This window comes from Branchiostoma lanceolatum, chromosome 1 (assembly GCF_035083965.1).
Source record: "Branchiostoma lanceolatum isolate klBraLanc5 chromosome 1, klBraLanc5.hap2, whole genome shotgun sequence".
NCBI classification, from domain to species: domain Eukaryota; kingdom Metazoa; phylum Chordata; class Leptocardii; order Amphioxiformes; family Branchiostomatidae; genus Branchiostoma; species Branchiostoma lanceolatum.
This window is the reverse complement of record NC_089722.1, coordinates 4,997,501-5,018,698: the sequence shown is the minus strand read 5'-3', so window position 1 is coordinate 5,018,698 and position 21,198 is coordinate 4,997,501. Positions and strand designations below refer to the sequence as shown.

Sequence of the window (21,198 nt, the reverse complement as noted above, 5' to 3'; positions counted from 1 at the left end):
TAATCGAGAAGGTTATGAGTTACCGATTTCTGACGTCACGTATCCGTCCGATCACATGACCCAGATGGTGGTGAACTTAATTCCGAGAAAAACTGCCGCAGGAGAGTCGACAATTCGATGCGCCAACTTGTCGCAAAGAAGTTTTATCTCTGAACCAAGTTACTCGTGCTGCAGCCGTGAGTATTGCTGAACTACAAGACGGATGTCGAGATTTCTGGTATTGTTTTTTGCTGGTCCAATAAAGATGAAGTCTCTTCAAGTATCCATCCCACGCGGCGAAACTGCGCCATATCTTCTTCTCCAGATTCCATCGCGACGTGTCCCCATGGTTGTGCAGATTTCATTTCCCGGACGGTCTCAGGATCAGACATATTGATCCGAATTCCGGGAATCCGAATTCCAGGAAGATAATGCGCAGTTCCCTCTGATGGGGTTACGGTGCGGCGGCTGACGTGACCGCAGGGGTTATCACTCAGTGTTGCGGACCAGATTGTACCCTAGCCAGAATACACCCGGGTACATTCCGGCACATTCTAGCCAGCAACAGCAGCTTCATCTGCCTCAAAGCAAATATGATACAGGAACTGCCTTAATCTCATCGAAACGTCGTGACGTAGAAAATAGACGGTCGCCCTATCTAATGAAAGAATAATAACTAAAATTTGACATTATGTTGATGAAGGTTCGACATCCAGGTAATAAGTTACGCCAAAAATAGTTACTCACAAGCAACTGGATAACATTTTTAAACAGTCAGACGTTTCAGACAGCATCCGCTATTTTTCGTCAAGATCTGGTAGAACCAGGTTTTATACCAAAACTTGACAAACTTTGTTCGCTTGGAATTTGAAATGTACCTGGGTATATGAAAAGTCTAGTTGACCTCTAGCCAAGCACAGCTGCATCATCATGGTTCTGGAAGAGATGACGACACAGTGGTATAGGGAAAATGTAGCCTCTGCGATCGATCTGTGCGGAACCGGCTGAATGTGGCAACGATGACTTCTTTGTCATCAAACGTAGCGAATCTTTGAAAGCTTTTAGGGTGCTTTGTGAATCCAATCAAATTAAAACCCAATCAAGTGTTGTTGATCGGTGAACGATGGCTTGCAGGGGGAAGTTGGAAGGATTGACCTGAGCGCGAATCTAACTACTGAAAACGTCAGAGGTTTCGTAGTGGTTGATATCATCAGCATAGTCATAGCTCAATCGCATTAAATTGCATGATTATCACGTGGAAAAAAGTTGTTCTTGTGCTTTAAAAAATACATTCCCGATTACAGCCGAAATCGGATGACCCTGAGTAACCCCGGTCGCATTTCTCCTTATCCAATCTGATCACACGGTCCCTTCCATTAAATCAATGCGCCGTAAAAAATAGTTTTACGTTCTGGAGTTGGGCCACAAATTACAGTCAGGGCACAGCTCTTATATTACAAGTACAACAGAACTCAATTAGGTCCCGGGATGCCTTGTTAGGACCCCGGAATTTAATTTGACGGCAGAGATTAAAACCGCGGGAAGAAACGATGCCGTTTCAGATCCCAAATTGTTGGCCCGTGGTCAGGGTTGGGAGAAATGAGAGTCTTGATCATGCTAATGGCTTCCAGCGTTGACGTTATCCGTCTTTGTCACACGCCTGCTTTGCCAGGGCCATTTTTCAACAGCAGTGGTGTAACGTGACAGGCCCTGCTGGTAGCTTCGCTCCCAGGCGCCTCAGCTTTGTCGGGGACATTTTCCAACAGCAGCGGAGTAACGTGACAGGCACTGCTGTTAGTCTCACCTGCAGGCGCCTGAGGATAGCAGGTGTGATATGACAGGCACTGTTGTTAGTCTCATTTGCAGACGTTTGATGGTAGCAGCTTTGACGCGACAGGCACTGCTGTTAGTCTCGTTTGCAGGTGTCTGAGGATAGCAGATGTGATATGACAGGCACTGCTGTTAGTCTCATTTGCAGACGTTTGAGGGTAGCAGCTTTGACGCGACAGGCACTGCTGTTAGTCTCGCCTGCAGGCGCCTGAGGATAGCAGGTGTGATATGACAGGCACTGTTGTTAGTCTCATTTGCAGACGTTTGAGGGTAGCAGCTTTGACGCGACAGGCACTGCTGTTAGTCTCGCCTGCAGACGCCTGAGGATAGCAGGTGTGATGTGACAGGCACTGTTGTTAGTCTCATTTGCAGACGTTTGAGGGTAGCAGCTTTGACGCGACAGGCACTGCTGTTAGTCTCGTTTGCAGGTGTCTGAGGATAGCAGATGTGATGCGACACACACTGCTGTTATAGTCTCGCCTGCAGGGCCTCTATCGGATTATTAATTGATTAATAATCAATCATTCTGAAGTTAAACAGTTATTGCCAACACAACAAATTTGACTTACTCAAATTTTCGACTGATCAGCTACAGTCTTTGTCAAGGAATGAGCAATCCACTGCTTCTGTGATTAATATAATCCATCATAGTTATCCTGGTGTGGATAGTCTCTTAGTGTCGAACAGTCATTTTAGGAACGGTTAATCAGGAACAACACCGTGTTGCTGTAGACGACCTGGAGTGTCGGCATGGTTTACTACTTTGTTACAGAAATATGACGACAAGCAAAGCCATCTGGACTTTCAGCAATAGCATTTGACATAACACACTGAAATAGAAATAATGTACGATGTGTCAGCTGAACATCCCCAAAGCCACGTTGACATGTTACCGAGAGTACCACCGTTGTTTGACGCGTTCTGATTACCATCGGTAATGCGCTCCTGATGTAATGTATGCACAGCGGTTCCGCGTTATGACCCGGTGAAATGAAGCGCACGACGTGAATAAAAGCGCTTGAAACGCGGCAGCGCTGCATCTCTGTCATCTCTTCCCCTGGATATGCTTTACGCAGTCGTAAAACGCTACTCTGGGGATCTTTATAGGACCTGTAAATTGTGTACATTGAAAGTTTTCCTTACGTAAAGACGAAAGATCTGTCAAACTACAAATGTTGTCGTGGCCGTCACATTTTCTTGTTTCTAAACAAACTATCTACACGCTCATGATGTGCAAATTAGGTACCAATGTTGATTTCCATATTCTAACTGACCTGTTAAAATGGCATGCCATAAATGGTGCAAGCTAATATTTCTAATTTAAACACTAACTACGTAAATAAAGGTGGTATGGTGTACATATGATTCCTGCTTGTGTTTGGTATGTTTGTTTGTTAGACAGTTTGTCTATCTGCTCCAAATTACATGTGCATAAGCAATAGAAGCTAGCCTCCTGCCCATTCTGTCCTGTTTCAGTAATACATGTATTTTGAATCATTATTATTCAAAACATTGATATCTTTCGTATCTCCCATTCCATTGAGATCTGTTTACATGTCTATTTTCCACGAAATGGTGTCTTGTTTCTTTCATACATTTTGAATTTGCTTCCGGGACGCCTCCGTTGGGATTTCTCGCTTCATCTGCCCGTCCTTCTCCGTACGATATTTCATGTTTGTTTCTCCTAGTTTTCTTTTATGCATGCAAATGAGTTGAGCTCACCCCGTGTTACGCCTACGCCTTGGTCTGTCTGGTTTTAAATGGATAATGTTTTAAAACATTCGTTTATTCTATACAGCATTCAATCCAACTTTCTTTCAACACTAAGGTATTCATGGATCGAATTTTCGACGACCAGTGACGAAAATTCGATCCGTGAATACCTTAGTGTTGGAAGAAAGTTTAGCTACGTATTATGATTACTACCAACACAGATGAGCTTTCATTAGAATTTAATCTGTTTTTCAAATCAAAAACGTACTCCCGGAACTTTCGTCTAAATGGCTTCGTCGTCTTCAGCTATTTGACCCAATCGCTAATGTGACGTCAGCGACGGGTCAAAGATTGTTGGAAGTTGATAGCGCCACCCTTCTCTTCTCGATTGAGAGACAGATAGAGAGCAGCTCCGGAGTCAGCGGAAAACCTCCTCCGTTCCGATGTTGAGCCAAATTTCTGCTGAAACAGCTTTTTGCACCGTAGGGTAGTGCGCGTGTGTGGAGTTAGGGTTCAGGTTGGGGCTAGGGTTAGAATTTGAGCCAGAGGGTTAGGGTAAGAGTAACGTTCGGATAAGTGTCTATAGCTCACCCCCTCCGTCAACCTTTCAAGTTCACCCAGACGTTGACGCACTTGTCTCCCTCAGATATACCGGAAAATCCCAAACGGTCTTGGGGCAATATTTGGCAGGTAGCAGATATTTGGCGCGACACCGCGCTGCATGTACTGCGCAGCCTCATGCGAGGCCCGGATGTGGCGTGTACACAGAATGTGTTCTATGGAGAGGCATAATGGCGGCGGTAATGGGATGGCGGGCGGGAATCCCAGCCCTCCATCACACCCAGGCCGTCCTGCAGAATAAAGGCAGGGGCACGTTCGGGCGAGATGTGCAAGGATAGCGCAGATGGATCACTTATTATCATATAGGCAGATGATCACAAGTCCCATTTTATATCAGTTATTCCATCGTAACGTCATAGAAGTGCCACAAGTAAACAATAGAATTAATCATCTGAGTTACCGTTCCACTGTGTAGGAAGGGGGACTCTTTTTTTGAAAACATTTGTAGCACGTTTCTGAAATTTGTTATTTCGTGTTGTTTCTTTGTTTACCGTCTTAACATAAACCAAATATTTCGAAAATACATGAAAAAATGAAAATCATTTCAATACAAGTCATATTCGGTCAATATCAGCTTTTACACGCCTTCTTCGGGGTTTAATTGACCAGAAACTCAGAACACGTGACCTTCCTTTACAAAGCTTTTTACACACAGCCAAATGTTTTTCACCTGCCGACGTGTCGGTGGACCTTCTGTCACTTTCCTCATGCAGGGCAGTACTGACTGGTTTTACTTCACAATGCAGCTAGTCGCTGCTGTAGTGTTAAGACTGTGGTCCCGAACACGACTGAGTTACAACAACGGACGTTTTTGAGACCTTCTTTATGGCAATTTACTGGCAGGTTCTACTTCGCATTGCAGCTTGGATCGCTGCAACGGGAACGATGCAGTCCCAAACGTGACTAAACCTTGTTTGTTTTTTTCTTCTTTTTTTTCAGGACGAAGATGGCAGGAAGGAGCATCGCTTCTCGCCTTTCGCTGCGTTCACCATGCACAGAGGCGGGCCGCACGAAAACCACGCCGCCGATGTCGATCTGCAGCAGCGAAGGAACTCCAAGGTGGGGCTAAAACAAGTTAGTTATACCTTCTTCTGTTTGTCTAACGTAGTGACACAACAAGTGAGTTATACCCTTCTGTTTGTCTAACCTAGGAACACAACAAGTTAGTTATACCTTTTTCTGTTTGTCTAACGTAGGGACACAACAAGTTAGTTATACCTTCTTCTGTTTGTGTAAAATAGGGACACAACAAGTTAGTTATACCTTCTTCTGTTTGTGTAAAATAGGGACACAACAAGTGAGTTATACCCTTCTGTTTGTCTAACCTAGGAACACAACAAGTTAGTTATACCTTCTTCTGTTTGTCTAACGTAGGGACACAACAAGTTAGTTATACCTTCTTCTGTTTGTGTAAAATAGGGACACAACAAGTTAGTTATACCTTCTTCTGTTTGTGTAAAATAGGGACACAACAAGTTAGTTATATCTTCTTCTGTTTGTGTAAAATAGGGACACAACAAGTTAGTTATATCTTCTTCTGTTTGTCTACCGTAGGGACACAACAAGCTAGTTATACCTTCTTCTGTTTGTCTAACGTAGGAACACAACAAGCTAGTTATACCTTCTTCTATTATCACGATGAATGCATCCTGAAAAAACGCTTGTATCTCTTTCCTCACGCAACACATAAGGAACAACTCAACGTAGCAATGAGGAATAGATATAGTCTATTCGATTTTACAAGGACAACAAAGATGTATCTTGTTTTTGTCAGAAAGAGGTCCACAGCCTTGCAGGTTGAAAGATTGTATATTTTGCTGCTTGTAGATTAACTAAGTAGAGAACCACACTATTATAATTTTTTAAAAACTGAGGGTATGGATGGTTCACATTTACCAGCTAAAGAATTCTCCTATTGCCTTCTTTGAAAAAAAAACAGCAAATGGAACATCACTTCTGGCACGTGATTCTAGTGATGTCACCAAGGTGCGGGGAAGTTTGTATCGCCCCCGTCTCGGTTGACTTCCATTCACCTTTGACCTCACACTAGAGTCACGTGTGGAAATGATGAGTCACGCGCCTGATCATGTCCACCACCAACACCAACGAGCTTCCATTCTAAGTCTGTCCGTCTCATGTTCTGTTGATTTGTTTAAATTACTCTATTTGTTTATATTTATTTGTTTATATCTTGTTTCCTGCCCCTCCAGGACGGCTCTCCTGCAGTGGCCATCCTGCAGCCGAACCCGGCCCAAGCCGAGCGAGACAAGGCGAAGGACGAGGTCAACAAAACCAGGTTCCACAACTACGCTAAGAAGGTCGACTACATTTCGCGGACTGCTTTCCCAATCACTTTTCTCGTCTTCAACATGGTGTACTGGCTCATCTATCTGGTCATCCTCCAGAAGCCGTACGTGTAGCCGGATAGCGACTGAGAAAGCAGCTGGTGCGTAAGGATAAATCGAGACCGCACGACAATAGTGCCATATTAGGAACACTCCCGTCTTATCGGGACGGAGTCTCTGTAATAATGAAAAATAAAGAAGCAAAAAACGAAGATACCAACTTGAGGATTTGAGGACGTTGTCCCCGAGAAGGGAAGATTAGTAGGAAATTAACACTTCTTAAATTTCTAAACTGAACCGCTGAAGACTGCGACATTTGGGCAGGACTGTACTACCGCTACATATACATATTAATAACGCGGGGAACTGAACCTTGCGGGCCAACACAAGACTATATGTCTAGTATTTGACTATGTTCTTCCTTTTGTGTAAAAAACAACAACTTCGACGAGAAGCTGAGACCCGTGTAGAAAGAGTGGAAACTGCTGCTCTTCGGGACAATGTACAATTTCGCTCTTCCAAAGTATATATAACTACGTAGATATCGTCCAAGCAGAATTCCGTGATACAGCAATACCACGCATGCGTCGTCGCCATAATGCACCACGTCTTCCACCAATCGTAAGCCATCTACCATCCTCCAATCGCGACGCTTGTTCCCGAGTGAGCGAGATCCCCGAGTGACGCGTGGAATACCTTACAGCGGCGGATCGATGCTTCCCATGCGGCTACAGTTACTTCAACTCCGTTTCCATCGATCTTGGAGAAGTGCGGGGGGAATGAAGAATCGGTAGAAGGGCAAGCTTGCCAAGGGGTCAGCGGCACCGCGCCCGGGCATCTTCCTCCAACCCATCCCGCAAATTGCAATTTGTTTAATTTATACTTGGAGGACTATGTGTCAACGGTTATGAAACGCACGGCAATAATTTCATTATTTTAATGTGCGCCGGCTTATTGTGCGAGCGTCCCGCGAGGAACCGACCGCCCATCGCACGGACGAACTTTCGGGCGATGCCGGCACAGGTCCCCGCGTCAGGACCGCTCGTTCGGGAGGAAAATATCGTTTCCACAGCCGGGCTGCCATCTTTGTTGGGAGGAGAGCCAGTGTCGCCGCAGCCGCGAAGTAATGCAAATGAGGTTTTCAGAAGAATATTGTACAGAGGAGGATTTAACGCTGTAAATTTAGCCGTCCAATACAACAATGTCATTCCTCGTCCGCCATTCGCGCTCACCCGTTAGATAAGTAACTGTTTTCATTCTCTACAGAGTATAGAATTTTAAATACTGTACAGCAGATCGGGTTTTAGAAGAGTGAGGAGAGGGGGCAAGCTACCAAACGAATCTTCCTTTTTGGACGTCTTCCAGAACTGCGTCGTCCGCCGAAAAATTGCCAGAGATCGATCCGCGGGCCCCCATCGAAAACCTGTCGAAGGGCGAGGGCGTTAATACGGGAGCGGCCAGGCGCGAATAAAATAGAGTTAATATTCACAAGGTGCTCCCACATATACATCGATATCCTGCGAGTGGAGCCGCTGAGAGGTGCGGGGCGACGGGAGCGGGCTTCAGCCGAGAAACGGAGTCTACTGATTCCTGAGACTAGGACATGACGCCTCTCTGTCTGCAGTCAACATCTCACTGTGCACGGGAACCCATCAGGCAGGTAGCGTCGCCAGGAGGGAACCCACCGGGCAGGTAGCGCCGCCAGCAGGGATGAAGAAAGACTCGTGTGTCCTCCCGTTCCCGTCTGTGTACAGTGGCGGCCATGATAACTGCAGAATTACGTGTAGTGAGGAAACTAGGCATATTTTTCCAGTCCAGAAGATGTGTCGTGTTTCAACGTTCGTCATGCGCAGGAGTTTTGCGATATGTGTGGTTAATCGGTCGGGAGATCTAACCTTGTTACCGCCGTTCGAGGTTGTATACACTTTCTCACACAAAATAGTTCGATGTTACCAAAGAAGTTTTTTGCAGTGTAGACGACAAAGAAAAACAACAAAAAAATAAATAAGAAAAATAAGTAGAGTTCCGATCGCAACTCCCTCCGCACCGACGAAACCCCCTGCCCTCTGCATATAATTATGCTCGTACTAGCTTCCGTATTTCTACATCATGGACACAATTTTGTCACAATTTCTAGGCAAAGCTTATCTGGGGTTGGGTGGTAAGCAATAAATAATGTGTTGAAGACCGTGCAGATCAAAACTGGGGAGTTCTACTGTAAAATATCTTATAGAAACTTGGTGAGAAAGAGTATTACCTATTGTAAATGAAAAATAGAACATGAAAAAGCAATGAATATCTGATATATTTGCTGCATACGGGTCATCACTGAGTTTATAGGGTGGACGTGATCCAGGTACAAGATTAGTGTTTGTGCACTATCAAAACATACCGCTAGGCGGCGCAGTTAGACAAAGTAATCTATAAATATTCTGGTCGCTTGTTTGGTGGCCGATTCTATGAACCAACGTTTTCATGAGTTTTCCGACTTAGATGTGTCGATATGATGTGATGTATCCTTTCAGAGTTCCTATAGGTTTCAGTAGGACGTGAGTCCGGCTTACCTAGTCCGTGACAAGCTACTTAAGAAATGGTAATAGCTACGGGGTCCTTCCAGCCACCTCGAGCCCTTTCTTGCTTTCGCTTTTTAAATTTCCGAGTGTACTAGTGTTGCATTATGGAGGTTTTCAATAAAATCCACCATCGGTAGCTGTTGTCATGGTTACTTGCATTTTTCTGAGAGAGAGAAAAAGTGGACAGGTGCACCCTCCTCACAAAAGGCTTCAAAACCCCAGAATCTGACATCACTTTGACCCTCATAATTCAACGCCATTTCGAAGATCAAAACTTGGAACTTCGATACAGCTGATATGACGGCCTTTCGAAAACGAAGGACAACGTAGCATGGAGGTATCTCATACGACTCACAGTCAATTATAGATATTTCTCACATTCATGCATCTACTAGTATTCATTCGCTTTTGTTTTTTTATTTAGCCAGGGAGGCCCATCTCAGTGAAATAGTACTGCTTTTCTGTGGTGCCCCTGATAACATACATTACATATAACATGAATACATACATGACATATAACAATCATACACATCACTGCTGGCTATGTCAAAGACACATACCGCAGAATACCAACACCAAAACGTGTTAAGGCTATACTTTGGTTCGGTTTTTATATTCTACCGAATACATTTCTGCAATGTTCAATGTGTTTATGATTTCCTTGTGCTGAATTAATAATTGTTTTCTTTGCGTTTTTAAAGAATCAGACTGTACTTTAGGCCCTCATATAAATGAAAGGTGGTGTATGTGTCAACTGTACCATGGTTAAAGCAATGATGTTGATTTAACAAAGTAGTCACATATGACTATGTTCCAATTTTCTTTCAGTGTCCGTTTGACTATAGCTAGGGTGTCCATACAAAATTGTAACTACAGCTGATAGCTATAGCGAGTATGAAAAACCTCTCCTGTCTGATATCATCCAACACTTATGTCATACTCACTCATCATCTTATTTCAATCACTTATCTGTAACATGTGACGTTTATGTTATACTACTCAGTGCTCTTCACCGAATCTAAGTGCCCACCTCCCCAGACGGATCAAGTAACTGCATGACTTTGTTTCATAAACCTACCATCAAGTCCTGACTGAGAGTTATTCCGTTTCAATAACACGGGGCGGTTCCACCACACTCGCATTCGTACATCCGTACCAACAGATCGGCTCACGGTGACTGAATTTCAAATTACGCGGGAAAATTTAACCTTGAAAGTTTCACCGCAACAACAACGTGACATGGAGATTTGGAAGTTCTATGAGCACTGTGACATCTTGGGCCCTCATTGCCTAACATATAACTTAATTGACACGATGTAGATTGTTTAGAAGAAGCAGTCTTACCTGATACAAGTGGCGGAGCGATGTGCCGACTAGCTTCGCGTCACGACATTCAGGTCACCAAACTATCGTGACCCGGAAATACTACCTTAAAAATATTTTCGGGTCACGGATATTCGATTATCCAAATAGTATCGCAGTTGGTAAGTCGAACTTGCCCGCAACAGAACGATTCGGCTCTGCTGCCTTGACTTAACCACTGATTTTTTTTTTAAATTGATTAACCTATAATTACACATAGTCCTAAATATCCTCTTTTTTGTGTATTCCATTGATGAGTTTTGTTTATTTGCTTATTTGAATGATCTCCATTAGTGAATCAACATGTCACCACTACACATCATAGCTACAATAAATGATAAACTCGAGACACGGGTACTGAGCTCACAACTGATATTTATTACCCTTATACGTTTGATGATCCTGCACTTTGGTAAGTTCTGGGTAGGTGGCGCTGCAGAGCCAGATGGTAGAGAGTTGCACGGTGACGTCATTGCTTAGTCTGCAAAAAAGGGCGAGTACATTGTTACTCCAGCATGTAATAAACTTGGCCAGGAAAGGACGCCGGCTGGTCAAAGGAAAAAGAGGTCTTGAAGTTTTAAGGTAGGAGGATTGCTGAAGAAGCAAGATGTCAAGGAAGAGAAACACTGAATATATGAAATGTCAAAACAAGACGATTGCCGAAGATGAATGCAATATATGTCAAGAGAAGGATATCTGAAGATGGAGAGTCAATAAAAAAGTTCCTAGATATGAGGAGGAAGAGTATCTGAGGGAAGATGTAAAGAGAGAGAATTGCTAAGGTGTCAAAACAGGAGATATACTAATCAGTAAGATGCATGTAAGGAAGCAGAGTTGCTGTGGTACAAGATGGAAGAAAATGTGATTGCTGAAAAGAATTACAGGCTCCCTCACCCCGCACGGCGCGGGCACGGCCCAGGGCCAGTTGCAGGCCATCTTCTCGGGGTGGAACGCGGTCCCCTCCGGGCACTCCCCGTACAGCGGCACGGTGAGCCCCGGCCAGCACTTGTAGAACTGCCTGCAGCTGCCGGGAACCGGGTAGTTTCCTGGCGCCTTGTCAACGCAGCTGCGGGAGTCTTGGGTCTGCAGGGTACAAGATTTTCACTTGTCTGAAATTGCCCAATAGACGGATACAAGATAGCCCGTATGTGTGGAGGGTTTGCGGAAGAGGGGGGGGGCAACACTTACGCTCCTTTCAGTAGTTATCAGTTTTTCGTGGAGTGTAGGTTACGCAAAATAAAATTCCCCGCGAGAATAGGTTTTCTGTGCCTTACCCACTGCATGTAAATGTTCATGGGAAACAAACAAAAGAAAACTTCGTCCTGTTTAAACATACCCCAAGATGCACCATACCTACCCCACAAGACCCTGCGACATTCATCGGCCAATCACAGCGCTGCGCGGCCTGATCGAACACCGGATGCGGTCCGTCCGACCATCCGGTGGCGCATGCGCGGTGGAACGGCGTGTCGAAGCCTGGGACACACTCGAAGTAGGAGTGGCAGTCGGCGGGGTCGCTGTACAGCCCAGCCTCCAGGGACGCGCAGCTGAACGCTGGAAAACATATAAGACCATGCTGATTTGACTATATGGATGACATCCTCATGCGCATCAATTTACGCCCGTTTCAAAAAGGAAAAAAGTTTTCGGCCAAACTGTAAATCATAAAACGCAGTTGCAGAATATGAAAATACATAATGTGGATACTTCAGAAAACGGATACTTATGTCGTAGAATGCTAACGTCAATTCCAAAGGCCAACAAGAAGTTTTGAACGAACAAAAATAGAGAGCCTATATTTCAGTCTAACATACTCGGTGTGTTAACTTTTGTTCATCCGTCTGGGCCACGTAGATTTCATAGTGGAACATTTTTTGGCCAAACTTTTTTTTATTTGCGCACTCGCTTCAGTTTTGGGGTCCCCAGTGGATGTCATCCATATAATCAAATCAACATGGCCTAAGAGTGTTTGCAAAGCGATTGCGCTGAAAAATCGTCCCGTTTTAGAGACAGAAGAACACTGAGTGACGAATGACTGATGTGTACGATGTCGTTTCCCCTGACGGATCATGCTATCAATCTTGTAGACTCGGATGTGAACCAAACTAAAGCGTCTCACAGCTGCGTCTATCGGACACAGTCCCAGACATGTTTGCCGCTTCATTCATGTGAAATCTTAAGTTTACCCTATCATCAAAGACACGTTTGCTCGTCGTTTAAGTGGGTGTTTACCACAACAGAAGCTGTAAACATTGACTCTTCGTGATACGCTTGAGTTGTCTGAGCAAACTGGGACAGTCAATACTTCTTCTAACAGCCTGTTGACGACAGAGATTCACCAAAGGACAGCAGGACTCTTTTTATGTGTGGTCAGTTTAGCGTAGAATATTTTACAGAAGTCTCACTGTGTCTCTTCACGAAAAAAACATTAATTATGTTATAAAGTTTTTTTCCAGAATTTACTTCAGAGCAAAGCCAATTGTAATCGGAAATGATATTGTGTACAAACGTTAGATATAGCAGTGTACGTGCACGGCCTGTGAGCGATACAGACGGGCTCATGCCCTTATATATAGGTGACGTATTGCACATATTTAGCTACAACTTGAAATAAAATGTTTAACTTCCATATGATTAAGTTTCCCACTTTACAGTTTCCTTTCAAATTAAAAGACATGTCCAAGGGGTAGGGCACAGTTTCATACAATGTTCATATACGTTTGGGTGTGAGAGACACACAGCCTTGGACCATAGACCTTATGCCCTCCCATGCCTACAGGCATAGACTCGGGTCTGTTCAAATAGCGCAATTTTGATTGCAATGGGAACGGAAACAATGCACGACGGTCTACATCTCGTAGCCCGGAGTCCAGCCATGTTATCTTTGGCGCGCTCCCCAAGATCCGCTAGCCGCCATCAAGGGGGTTAGTGGATCTTGGGGAGCGGGCCAAAGCTGACAAGGCTGGACTCCGGGCCATACCTCTCGGGCCTCCACAGGCGATCGGCACGTTCTCGGGCCAGTCGCAGATCTGGTTCGCCTCGTCAAAGACCGGCTGAGTCCCGCCGGGGACCCCCGCGGCGCAGGCCCGGTGGAACCCGAGCTCGTGCCCGGCAGCGCACTCGTAGTACCGGGTGCAGTCGGCGGGATCGGCGTACAAACCCGGAGCTTTACCCGCGCACTGGTACACTACGGAGATCGGACAAACTCGTCAAAGTGCTGCATAAAACTATGTTAACAAGGTCTACACGCAAAAACCAAGACTTCGGTATTTTCAGACCACTTATTAAAACCGGAAGTTCGACTGCAGTACAATCAAGAGCCCCTAGGAGTTCCGTCATTGAACTTGTCCTTTTTTGCCCGCACCTACCCACATACCAAATATCGCCTATAACTTTTGTTATGCCTTTTACAAACAAACAAGCACATTGGCGACAACAAAAACATAACCTTCTTGGCGATGGTGGATCGGATGGTAATCTATCCCGTATTTCTTATCATGATGTATGTTAATAGTGGCACAGTGTCTAGTTGGTGAAGTTTTCTAATCAAAGTTACCAAAGAATTATGTACCAACCAGTCACGTCAGACACCAACGGTTCTACAGAACGTCACATGTAAATCATTATCAAGCTCAACTTTACTCGCTTTTCATACCAACTTGCGTCATCATTAAAGTTGATTTGAAACGAATATCCAATCTCAATGTTGCCTTGACTATTTACTGGTTTGAGAGCCCTGATATTTAAAAAAAATCAGTTATTGTAGAAAGGAAGTGTTTCTTCGTTACCTTCGATAATGTTCCCACCGCTGCCCTCGTCATCGTCACTGTCCGTCTGCACAGCGGAGTTCACGGCCCAGGAGTGGATGAACCGCTCCATTTCAATCTGAGAACGCTGGAAGATATTACGTTTTGCCCTTTGTTAAAGTAAAGAATGGTGAACAAGATGTAGCCTCCACCAGGCCTTCCTAAAGGGTTATGGATAGTAGAATTTGGCATATCGGCCAGGAGGGCTAGCCTTTTGTGAGGGCAAAATGTTCTAACTGAGCTGGCAACATGTTGGCAAAAAAAACCCGGCAAATAATCCTTCTTCTTTCAAAAAATTTTACCACTTTTTTGTCGACAGAGACAGTAAACAACCTGTAAGATATTTTAAGACACTTCTTCGTAGAGTTAGTAACCAGATTGACCTATTCCCGGCACCATAAAAGGTCAAATATGATTCTTAACTAGCTCACAGGAATGATAGCTGGGCTGTCAAGCTAACTGGAGATCAAAATAAAGTCAAAGTTTTGCCCTATCAAAAAGTAAATACCCTTTGGCAATCAAAACGTGCGTATGTATATAACAATACTCGCCTTTAAAGAGGACAGCTTCGCTCCATCGGCAACCACAGCGCACAGCAGGAGGGCGGCGACACACCGGACCGACATGCTGACTTCAAATGATGCACTTGATCACCACTTAAAGCACCCCGAAACTGCTCCAAAGAAACTATCGTAAAACATGCACGTCCATGCTTATAAAGTAAATCCTGTGTACTTTCTGGTGACATCATATTGTGACGTATTGTGGGCAGCACTTCTGGTGACATCACCTCAATGTGTGTTCACGTCACCCTCACCTGCCTCGTTCTCAACTGATCGATCTTCTCTGCTTGTCTCCATTGTCTCCTCCAGGTAACGGGTCACCTGTTGTGTGTGACGGGCACACGTCCGAGCGCCACTGTATTGGAACAACCTACTTTTCTATGGACTGTGTGCACATGACGTCACAGCCATAGTGCGAGTTGTTGATCTGGAGGCTTCTGGTCTATAAACCTGCACGAGCAGAATGTATTTTAAGTCATGATTACGTCATCAAAGTAATGACATTCACGTGGGAGGAAACAGTCATGAGAGACCTGGAGGAACTGGGCTTCACTTGTGAGGGAGCGAGAAGGCAGGCTCTGGACAAAAGTGCGTGGAAAGCAGTGGTGGCCCGCACCGTCGACAGATGAAAGCGTCGATGATAATGATGATGAAGATGATGATGGAAGACATACAGCTTCAAATTTACCTATCAACTGGCTGGTTTTATCATCCAGTATTAGCATGGCTGAAAAAATGCGTCATAGACACGTGAGTGTAACAACAACGACATTTGACCCTATATGTCACCACAAAGCTGCAAATCCGTGTAACGAAACACGCCTCTTTCAGTTGTGAATTAAAAAAAAAAAATTTGCCTAACTCCACGGCCACGGGGACATACCTGCCGACGCGCTATAAATGCACAGTTAGGCGATTTCTGCTACAACGCTTGCTGCACTAACACGTCTTGAATTTGCCTAAAGCAGACGTCAGCTCTACTGAATCAGAGGTATCATTCATGTAAGGCAAAATTCGTCATAAAGCAAACTTTTGGAAGGTCATTCATCTTTGTTTATCTCTTGAGATTGTGAGTTTGTCCGCCCGTCTTGAGTACGATTAATGATGGGTCTTGATTATATGACTCGATCCCAAGAAAATAAAGAACAACTAAAAAATCAATTTCTCTTTCCACCTTCTACTTGTGCGAAAAAAAATTCGATGCATCATTTTCGTTTAGAACTCGAGGGATAAAATCGATTAACCACATATTGTTGATCTAATAATCCACAAAAATTCAACGTGAGACATTTTTATAATCACGTTTCTGCGATACTTTGATATTAACACTGGTGTTAGCACCTTAGTCAAACCCATATGTTATGGCTCATGTAAATACTTGGTTGTGAAGAAAAGAATTATTGTTAGTATTCAGTCATTTACCAACCTTTCACGGACTGATCGCTTTCATTACTGCCGCTGCTGGAAGGGGCGGTATTTCCTCCCTGTGAGGTTATTGGTGTTTCATGATTCCCCCCGCATCAGTCAACCCGACGTCTGCATGTATTCATGGGATCAACGCTGGGACAATCGTTCATTCATGTATTCCTAATGCCGCCTTTACACTGGAGCCTAAGAGCGGTACTGTATTGCTGTACAGCCTGCTTATCATGCCTTATACGTTAACAAGACTCAAGCTGAACTTGTTCAGAATGTCCGGTAGGCGTCGCTGCCTACCGTGTGTCTCCATACACCTGTACGCCATTCACATGGACCGTACTTATTTTATCCACCGCAGTCTGGAACTGTAGATTGGACGTGTATTCAAACCAAGGTTCTACGTCTTGTTTTTTTATGCTTCATATTTGAGTCAACATGAATTCGTTAGACATACAGTACTTTCAGCAAACCTGTCTATATAACCAGTCTATACCTTGCATGTAAAGTGTATGTTCTTGACATATAAATTGTGGTCTTGTTTTCAGACGCCAATCAAACAAGCGACCGATCAGTTGATGAGAAGGCTAACGTTGTAAAAGAACAAGGAAATCTGTATCTCTGACTCTTCTTGGTTTAACCACCTGGCATGGCGACTGTGGTACCTCGTGCAGACACTCTTAACTACTACACTACTACTATATAAAAGCGACGAGTTACGACACTTATTCCTGATGCAGCATAAAAATGTTGGACGGAAACATGTATTGTTTCTGTGACATGAAACATCAAAGAATTGCAACATTTCGTTTGTTTTGTATATGTAGCAGCAACATATTGTATCAATACTAATGTTTGTCAGACACCGCTCGCTGCTTCCGAGCTATCAGACGACGTGGAACTGATGGTGCTAACCCTGTGCCTGACCAGTCTCTGGTGCGGTGAAATCTTCCCGCTGTTTAACGTGTGGCCGGTACCCGCCCTTGCCAACATGCTGCCACACCTAGCAACCATCGTCTTGGGCCGCATGACGATCGGAGTATCGAATTTCCTCGCTCGTCTGATGTCCTCTCGCTCGCGATCGTCGCTGGGCGCGTCGATAGGTTCGGTAATCTTTCGGGTGTTCTCGGTATTTTCCGGAAGGCCGAGGATGTCGTCACTGCACCTACTCAAGGTGGACACCAGACGGTTCACCTTCCTTGAACGAAGTTTCTCCTCGGTTGGAGATCTTAAAGGAAAGCGATCGGGGCGTCTGTGGTGGCGAAGCACTTCTTCTACCACTGTCTGTTTGTAGACGTCCCACTTAGACTGTTCCTGTAGAGCTATCAGCAACGCCTCGGCTGATGGGTACCTAGAGGAAGAAAATGTCGCATATTTGAATGAGTATTTTCTGCAGTGATAGGAATATATTGTATGCTTGTGATATAGCTATATCATATTAGTAGATTTTTTTCCACTGCGGTTTGATGATTATATTTAGGATTCAAAGTTGTGTGGTACAGATTCGAATTCCAAGATGGCGAATCCAAAATGACTGTAAGCCCTTGAAGTATCGCAAGGTGGCGCGATGGCGTACAGGTATTAAATCCGCACTGAATCTTCATATATATCATCGATTTGTAACCTTCCATTGAAAAACAAGAAGCACAAAAAGACAGAAAACTTGGAGACACGCATTTCTTAGCACTTACTTCTTTTCGTATCCCAAAAGTTTGGCGTGCTCCGTGGCCTCCTCCGAGGCGAGGTCTCTAAAGTTGGCGCGTTTGAGTCGGTAGATTCTCGTCCCGATACCAAAACTCATCAGGATCAGCGGGCCTGAATCGGACACGCCTACGGTTTCCTGTAGTCCCTACATGTATAGAGTAAGAAAGTCAAGCGAGTGTTGGTGTTTGTTTGAACCTTAGCTAATTCATGAGAAACTCAAATTGGCCAGCAGGCCGCTTTCTATTGAGGTCATCAGGAAAGAGGTAAGGTTAAGATAAAATATAACGAGATGCAGATTACATATTGCATTGCATCATTACAGGACGTTTCAGTACCTTTACAGTTCGGCCACTAGCTATATATAGCCGATCAGGACTGTTCAGTACCGGGTCCAGGATAACTTGGGTTAAGGTTAGAATATTAGGTTAGGATTGAGCTACAACTAGGGCTATGGTTGAGGCTATGGTTAGAGTTAGAGATAGGCGTCGAACTGTCTTGGTCGACCTGGTACCGAATCGTCCTGATGGCCTTGCTTTGGGTTGAACTGTCCAGGTACCGCGAAACGTCCGACATCCCAATGGCAGACTTCTCAGTGAACACTTGCATTAAGTTGACTCATCAATGATTAAAGTGTCCATGTTTGCCAGCCACCTTTCTCGTGGCTGTATTGGCTTAAGTTACTTCTGAAAAACGAATTCCTTGTAATTTCAGCTTTGTACTGGAAAGCTTAGCCCTGCAGTATATCTTTTTAATGCTAGGTGGCACTCTTGGTTTTGCAGTACTGGTAAATGGAAATATTTTACTTACGAAAATGTCTCCTCTCTTCAATATCCCGATCTCCACATAAACCACGTCGTTTTTTCTCCTCTGCCTGAGCTGCGCCTCGATGAGGGACCGTAGCGTCATGTCGAGTTCCTCAGGCGGCCTGCGCTGTCTGCCCGCCCGACTCACGTCATGCGACCCGTCATCAACCTCCACCGTGAACACGTCCATGGAAGCCTGTTCAAATTGTCATCCATCAATCAATCAATCAATCAATCAATCATTCTTTATGTAAAATCAACCACGTGATACAATGTAGGTAGGGTTCTGTTTATGATATAGACATAACGCAGCTGATATGAACTTGATATGGTTAAATAAGCTAAAATGTATTTTATTGACACTATTGATTCGAAACAGAGAAACTGTACGCTTTCACTATGAACAGAAAACAGCTCAAAGCAAAGCAAAGCAAAACAACAACAAATATATAAGTCTTGTGGTATATTCAACAGTTATCATCATCAAAAATTTTACAACATTTGCCATTAGAACACCCCGACCAATCAAACCACGTGAATCGCATTGAAACTCAGATTCGTATCAGCCATTTCCCGACAAATCGCTTTCTAAGTTGCGTTAACGACTACATCTGACAAAACAAACTCACCAGTGAGATGGTTGAAGGTGTCAGCTTTCCAAATATGTTTTCAGATTGACAATTTTGGCACTTTGGAAGTGATTGAAAGCGACCGCGATTTAACGTTTAGAGAAAAATAGTAGAAACTATTTTTTATATAGTTGACTGACCTGTGGATCCTGGTCGTTGTCCTCGGTGTGGTCCCCGCGGATCGAACGGAGCATGCGCTCTGACTTGCTGCGCATGCTCTCTGACCTGTCTATCGTAGCCTCTTCTTCCTCTTCACTATCCGGGTCTTCATCTGAATATGACAGAAAAATGGACACGTCGTGTAGATGTGTGGGTAAAGATTATCATGAGAGCACCACATTGTGGATATTCGATTAAAAGGCAGTCCGAACTTTTTGATTTTAATTCATATCGCTTCAGATTGATGAATTGACTTGAAATTTAGGATTTCTACACGGCACATCATCCTAGCACATTTCTAACTAGATGATCAGAGTCCCTGTAAAATGCAAACTATACTGGTAGACTCTGGGATTCTGCCAGATCGCAAACTCTACAAAGACATATACCCCGACTTTGAATAAGGTACTAGTAAGCAGACATGTCCGTTTTAAATGACAACGAGTCCCCGGGATATGAATGAGGCACGAATTAAACAACGGGCAAAGGCCCCTATCTCACCGTGGAAAACATCGTCGTCATCCTCGATGACGTCATCATGAACTGCGAAGGAGACCCTTCTTGTGTCTACGTCACTGGGCGGGTCCCCGCGTGGACTCGCTGGGCGCGTCAGACTTTCCTTCTCCAGAACCAGACTCTTCAGAACCTTACACTGGCCCTGGGAGGGAAAAGTATTATAAGAGCTTGAATTCAACGCCTGCTTAAGTGTCCGTTGTAGCCCGTAGAGTTGGCACCTGGTCTCTCTTGGCACACGATCTTCCATATCTATAGCGCTTGTCGAGCGCACGAGGGCGGTGTGCTAACTGTGGTGGCGGGGAAATTTGCTTCCCCGGCCGAAGGATTAGCGACTGCAGCGCGGGAGTCTGGTACCCAGGCTAATTTCTATGAAAGGTCCTCTGAAATTCTTACTGGGAAATATATTACAAAGGATAAAAGATTATTTTCCCATTATCTAACGCAGAATAGGTCTGTTGCATCTATCTATTGTTTATTCGCTGTTGTTGTTGTTGTTGTTGTTGTTGTTGTTACCTCAGCGCACACGTAGATCCACTCATCCTCCTCACTGTCGTCCACTATGATGTGGTCAGACTTGAACTGAAAAGGCGATCATAAAAACCAGATGAGACAAGCAAAAACAACTACACGCAGAAAGAAAATCACACCAAATACCGAAAACATAAAGTTATAGGCTAGTTCACGGTTTGAAGTGCTCATGTACAGTGTGCGTTGTGTCAAAGCTGAAGGCCCCATGACATTCTGGGCTTCAAATTTGCACATACGCACTTCAAACCGTGAACAAGCTTATAAAGAGGCGCCCTCTTGTTCTTACCTCCTGCATCTGTGTCTCGATACACAGCTGGCGTAACGCTTCCGGCGGCCAGTAGCGATGGGCAAACAGCGGCACCTGTCTGTTACGGGTGGAAATGCAGAGTTAACTGGTAGATCACGAATTGATATTGACTGGGTAGACAAACATTGATGGGACGACTATTCCAATGTGATGTATTTCGTACAATAAGAACATTTCGTAGCTTACAAGACAGTATGGATGATTTCAATTTTCTTATTGCCTATATAATGACAACAAGGATAGTTTATATAAAACGCAAGCAACCTGAGAAATTTGACTCTCTCGTCCAGCTCGGCGTCGAAGATCTTGGGGCAGACCTCGGCGAAAATCTTGTCGTCCACAAT

The 21,198-nt window shown here is 44.4% G+C and overlaps 3 protein-coding genes across 9 annotated transcripts in view; 1 reads left to right on the top strand and 2 right to left on the bottom strand.

Annotated features, from left to right (window-relative positions):
- Positions 1-9,197, top strand: part of LOC136430611 (glycine receptor subunit alphaZ1-like) — an 88,011-nt gene extending 78,814 nt beyond the window's left edge. For 3 of the 5 annotated variants that reach the window (XM_066421368.1, XM_066421382.1, XM_066421362.1), the window contains 2 exons: positions 5,083-5,217; positions 6,354-9,197. In XM_066421368.1, coding sequence (XP_066277465.1) covers positions 5,083-5,217; positions 6,354-6,563 — 345 coding nt within the window. In that variant the 3' untranslated portion in view covers positions 6,564-9,197. The remainder of the gene's footprint in view (positions 1-5,082; positions 5,218-6,353) is intronic. The other 2 variants (XR_010754914.1, XM_066421391.1) reach the window with 2 other exon arrangements.
- A 1,584-nt stretch (positions 9,198-10,781) lies between these two features.
- LOC136430631 (uncharacterized) lies at positions 10,782-16,229 on the bottom strand. The gene is made up of 5 exons (XM_066421405.1): positions 14,212-16,229; positions 13,404-13,610; positions 11,781-11,977; positions 11,318-11,506; positions 10,782-10,904 (listed from the first exon to the last, which is right to left on the bottom strand). Exons 1-5 carry the CDS (start codon positions 14,300-14,302, stop codon positions 10,893-10,895), a joined length of 696 nt encoding a protein of 231 aa, XP_066277502.1. The 5' UTR covers positions 14,303-16,229; the 3' UTR covers positions 10,782-10,892.
- A 130-nt stretch (positions 16,230-16,359) lies between these two features.
- The window catches only part of LOC136430590 (cyclic nucleotide-binding domain-containing protein 2-like), a 14,342-nt gene continuing 9,503 nt past the window's right edge, over positions 16,360-21,198 (bottom strand). For all 3 annotated transcript variants that reach the window (XM_066421335.1, XM_066421343.1, XM_066421349.1), the window contains exons 8-15: positions 21,119-21,198; positions 20,834-20,912; positions 20,533-20,598; positions 20,005-20,161; positions 19,485-19,615; positions 18,720-18,911; positions 17,900-18,057; positions 16,360-17,559 (exon numbers count right to left, since the gene is read on the bottom strand). The exon at positions 21,119-21,198 is cut by the window's right edge and continues 69 nt beyond it. In XM_066421335.1, coding sequence (XP_066277432.1) covers positions 17,067-17,559; positions 17,900-18,057; positions 18,720-18,911; positions 19,485-19,615; positions 20,005-20,161; positions 20,533-20,598; positions 20,834-20,912; positions 21,119-21,198 — 1,356 coding nt within the window. In that variant the 3' untranslated portion in view covers positions 16,360-17,066. The remainder of the gene's footprint in view (positions 17,560-17,899; positions 18,058-18,719; positions 18,912-19,484; positions 19,616-20,004; positions 20,162-20,532; positions 20,599-20,833; positions 20,913-21,118) is intronic.